This window comes from Crocodylus porosus, unplaced genomic scaffold (assembly GCF_001723895.1).
Source record: "Crocodylus porosus isolate Cpor-Errol unplaced genomic scaffold, CroPor_comp1, whole genome shotgun sequence".
Lineage (NCBI taxonomy): Eukaryota > Metazoa > Chordata > Crocodylia > Crocodylidae > Crocodylus > Crocodylus porosus.
Window position 1 is genome coordinate 41,340,985 of NW_017728886.1, and position 5,142 is coordinate 41,346,126.

At 53.4% G+C, this 5,142-nt stretch overlaps 1 protein-coding gene across 1 annotated transcript in view; it reads right to left on the reverse strand.

Moving 5' to 3' along the window:
• LOC109308659 (lanosterol 14-alpha demethylase) overlaps positions 1-5,135 on the reverse strand; it is a 21,840-nt gene extending 16,705 nt beyond the window's left edge. Inside the window, exons 1-2 of the mRNA XM_019533100.1 lie at positions 5,016-5,135; positions 1,622-1,798 (exon numbers count right to left, since the gene is read on the reverse strand). Of these exons, the coding sequence (XP_019388645.1) occupies positions 1,622-1,774 (153 nt within the window). The 5' untranslated portion in view covers positions 1,775-1,798; positions 5,016-5,135. The remainder of the gene's footprint in view (positions 1-1,621; positions 1,799-5,015) is intronic.
• Positions 5,136-5,142: the final 7 nt, after the last annotated feature.

Consider the following 5,142-nt stretch of genomic DNA (forward strand, 5'->3'; position numbering starts at 1 on the left):
CTCTAATGAACCCGTGCTGGTTGCCCCTAAGCCTAATCTCCCCTGCTGGCCCCTCGTGGACATGTGCCAGAATAATTCTCTCAAAAAGCTTGCCCAGGATTGAGGTAAGACTAACTGGCCTATAGTTTCCCGGGTCCTCCTTCCTCCCTTTTTTGAAGATGGGAACCACCTTGGCCCTCTTCCAGTCCTCTGGCACCACACCAGAGCACCACGAGTGCTCATAAAGCCGTGCCAGGGGTCCCGCAATGACTGCAGCCAATTCCTTCAGTACTCTAGGGTGGAAATTGTCCGGACCAGCTGATTTGAATACATCCGGTCCCTCCAGAAGTTCCCTAACTAGTTTCTCACTAACCCTTGGCCTAGGTGTGCCTCCCCTGGGGTCTAAGGGGGGCCCAAGAGGGAGGATGGCTGTTCCGGTCCCTGCTCAGGAAAATGGAGGCAAAGAAATCGTTAAATATGTTAGCTTTGTCATCTGGTGTGATGACCAAATTTCCTAGCGTGTCCTGCAGGGCCCCACGTTACCCGGAACCTTCTTTTTGCCCCCTGTGTATTTAAAAAAGGACTTCTTGTTGTCCTTGATCCGGGAAGCTAGTCCCAGTTCCATCTCTGCCTTGGCCTTCCTGACAGCCCGCCTGCATTCTAAAAGCCCGAGGCAAAAATCGATTTAAGTTATCCAGGTTTCTGCAAGCAGTGTAGTTTAGATTGGTAGTGAACGGAACACACATTTGCCCTTTGGTAAGGGGCAGCGGAGGACAGGGGCAACTCTTAGATTTGGTTCCGCCCTTTTAAAACTAGCCTGTTCATGCCAAACTTCTCTTCTGTTACAGGTATAGACTAATTTCTGATCACTTTTACCAGTAAAAGGGTAATGTCTATATCGGCCTTATTGTACATTTGGACTCCGAGTCCATTTAGTACACCAAAATTAACAAAACCTTTCCCTTGGAGTCCCTCCCATGGCAAGGATATTGTATCAGCTACCTCCCTTCCCTCTCAACCTAAACAGAAGGGTTGAGGGACTAGAGAGGATCATGCTGCTGCCTGCTGCATTGAGAAGCCTTGAATAGCATCTGCGGGTAATGGCAGAAGCATTAATTTTTTTGCATTAAAAGTCTCCTAAGTGCTTGGTTGTGGTTTTAGGGAGGAGGGGCTGTAGGGGGCCTGGAAAAATAGCTTCCCTTTGCGATGTTGAGACACATATTCCTTCTCTGAAGCTTGTAGAAAGGAGCGAACTGAAAATGAATAGTAATCTGGAGTCACTGAGGCAGAAGTAATGGGAGGGGGTAGGAAAACAAAACAACAAGCATTTTGCTCCTTGTTTTCCACTGAAATGGAACGAGCAGGCTTAACTTACAAAAAGCAGTGTCCAGATCAGTGGGTGGCCACATGAGTACTACCACAGTCTAAACCTGTTCAGTCTTTGACCACTTTGAGACTACCAAAACCAAGACCATCAACTGCAACAGTGCAGCCTGTTTCCAGAATGACATGGACATCACCAATCTTCGAGAAGGGCAGGGGCAGCTAAACTTCCTAACCCTTGTAGCATCACACCAAAATATAGGACAAAACTTATAAGAACCTTGACATATGCACCGGACTTTCTACACGAATCACATACCGGATTAGGCACATCATAAGCAACTCCCTTGCCGAAGACAGGTGTGGTTAGGCGAGAGTATACATCCTCTGCATTCAGGTCTTCATTTTTACTGTTGAACAGCAGAGAAGCGGCATCGCTACCTAAGAGATATGTAAATGTCTTGCCCACCATAGTGAAACTAAACACAGGCCCATACTGAGGAGAGAAAAAAAAATGTTACTTTTAAATAATGAGAACTCAAGGTATAAACCACAAGGTAGAGGCTTTATAAAGGGCTATAATTTGTTCATATATCTGAATACGAATTATAACCCTTTATAAGGCTCTACATAATGGTTTATACCCTGGTTTCTAATGATATATTATATACACACACAGCTATACTTAACTACAGCAATTTCTGGGATGAAGACATCACAGTTAGACAACTGACAAGTATCCTGAACTGCTCAGCTACATATGGGAAGAGGGAAAAAAGTCTGGCAAGAAATATCAGCCTTTAGGGATAAACACCTGGCTCAGTTAATATACTAACATTTGTTGTTATGGTTAAATATAACTAATAAAAGATGAATGTATTGTTTTTCCAATTTACACTGACCATATAAAATGCAGCCAGACATAAAAATCCACAAGCGGAAGTGGGATGCTGTAACTCAAGAGGAAAGTTCATTTTTAAAACAGAAACTAGAGGTGCACTGATACATTGGTCCATATCGTATCAGCAACGATAAAAGGAAAACTGACATTACTGGCAAATCAGCCTTTTTGGCTGATGTGGCCAATACGGTCACCGATAAATGTTGCATACATGCACGCGGCCAGGAATGCAGCATGGAGGGTAGTATCAGGCTGGTAAGTCTGTGGGAGGGAAGCGGTATGACAGGGGGCAGATCAAGGCATCTGCAAGTAGGGAGGGAGTGGAGCTTGGGTTGAGGCAAAGGCAGGCACTGCACAGCTAGGGCGAGGCAGAGTGCAGGATGGAGCTGCGGGTGATGGTCTGGGCAGGGTGTGGGATGGAGCCACTGCTGTACATGTGCCCCCCGGAATGTGCACAGGGAAAAGGTGGGCAAGCACTGGGCTCTTTCCGGCAGGGGCTGGGCCAGGGATGTGCTCACGGCAGGTAGGGGGTCTGCAGAGAATTTTGGAATGCTGTAGCCCACCCCGCAGCACCCCCTCCCAGCGTCGCCACTGCCCACCCAGCTCTGAGCGCAGCCCTGGACCAGGCCCCACCAGGAGCAGCCTCCAGCCCAGGTGTGGGAAAAGTGCAGACCGTGGGCTGGATGTGGCCTGCCAGACCATTCTATCCGACCTGCGGGGCCCCTAAAAATTTAGAAATTATATGCCCCGGGCTGCCTGTCATGTGGCCCTCAATGGCTTGCCAAAACTCAGTAAGTGGCCCTCCACCCAAAATAATTGCCCACCCCTGCTCCAGCCTCAAGCGCACAGCAGCAGCCCACCACTACCCCACTGCCCTGCATACCTCCCTCACACGAGCCACAGCTCCATCCCACACCTTGCGCCACCCCAGCTGTGCAATGCCTGTCCCAGCCCCACTCCCTCCCTCACTCCTTCCACCCCACAGACTTACCAGCCAGACGCTGCTCTCCAAGCTGATGGTCTGCATATCAGCAATCAGACCACTATTGGCTGATATGCCTGGTTAATCACTGGCCATCGGTATCAGCCCAAAAAATCTTTATCAATGCACCCCTAACAGAAACATATACATTAAAACAAAAATTGACAGGGTTCATATGCCTACGTTTAAGCAATGAAAACCCTTGTCAGCACTTTTAAAGTTACTAGTTCTGGAAATATGTCATGTTTATGTAAAAAATAAAACCAAATCACCAGGACAGTGGCTTTTAATGTCTTGCCACATGCCACAATTCAGATACTCAGCATGCCGTCTCAATGCCTTGAAACCAACCATGCCAAGATTCAAGCTTTGATTCCTGAAATACTAGGTCAGGAGTGCTCGACCGTCAGCCTGTGGGCCACATCGGACCCTTGTCGCCTGGGCCCCAGCAATGCCATGCCGGGTGGTGTGCAGCACCAAGCCCTAATCCTGGCTTGGGGGGGTGGGGCCAGCCAACACCAAATGGGCCCCCACCTGTATGTGTAGAACCAGGCAGGAGCAGCACAGGGCCCAACCTGACACACAGCCTGGCCCCAAAGCTGCTCACCTGGCCCAACGGGGCCAAAAGGTGAAGCACCCCAGGTCAAGGGGGTGGGCTGCACTGTTATTCCTGGCTGGTGCCACTTTTCCTGGCAGGTGCAGATCCGGCTGGGTCCATCCTATCCAGAGCAGTATGCAGCTGAAGTGGGCTTCCCACGTGCTGCTGGGGATGGAAGAAGCCCAGCCGGGTCTGCACCGGCCAGCAGAAGTGGTGGTGGAGCCATGTGCCATTTGGGACGGGACCAGAGGCAGGGGCTCAGCTGCATTTTCCCCCTGCCTGCGCCCATCAGTCCGAGCAGCACACTGCTCTGCTGCGGCTTCTGCTGGCCGGTGCTGACCTGGCCGGGCTCCTCCCGTCCCAGCTGCACGTGGGAAGCCAGCACGGGGCGCCTCAGCAGGCGGGGTTCTGGCATGACCTCTGCGGAGCAAGGCGGCAGGAGCCGAGGTCTGCCAGACCCCGCGCTCTGGGCTCGCAGTGCTGAGGCCACCGGGGCTGCATGCGCGGGCAGCCGGGCACCACGGTGAGCAGGGCCATGCGGGCTGGCGGGTGAGGGGCTGCAGTGCAGCAGCCGCCTCACTTCAGCCCCTGTTAGGGCTGCGCTGCTTGGGGGTTGGGGATGTGAAGCTATTTATTTCTCTCTTTCAGTCTCTGGGGCAGTAGCTGGCTGGATGCAGAATGGGTCCCTCCTGCCCACCAGCAGCTACCATGAACCTTGCAGTAACAGGCAGGGTCTTTCTGGCCCAGGACAGAGGGTGTTTGAATATGGCTCGCCAGCCCACTGGGTGATAAAACGTTCACGATCCGGCCCTGCATTCAAAAAGGTTGGACACCCCTGCATTAGGAGCAGGGCTCTCGCCCTTCTTCCTACTGACTGAAAACACCCAGGCAGCTGCATCCCCAGTTAGGGGAGGGGCTCATCCTGCACCAGCTCTCTAAATAAGCCCCAGAGAGGCTCCCTCACATGGCGTTTGGGACCCACCAATAGGCCAGGCCAAGCCAGGGGAGCAGCCGGCGTTGTGCAGGGGAGGACGGCGCCAGGGCCAGGGGCCGCTGCAGGCAGAGCCGCCGCTCCGCCGGGTCCCGCGCTCCCACCCCGGCCCGGGCCGGCTGTCAAGGGGCATCTCGAGCCTGCCTTCGCCGGGGCCGGGCCGTGCTGCCCGCTCCGCCCGGGCCCTGCTCCCGCGCGGCCGCTACCAGGCAGGAGTCGCCGGTGCCAGCCCCGCACTCACCGTCTCGTAGGCGGCCTCCAGGAACCGGATCGGGCTCCGGCCGAAAGCCACGGCGTGGCCGAGGAAGGGCACGGGCGAGGCGATGAACGGCGGCGGCTTCTGCAAGACACAGTGCGGCGCCTCAGTG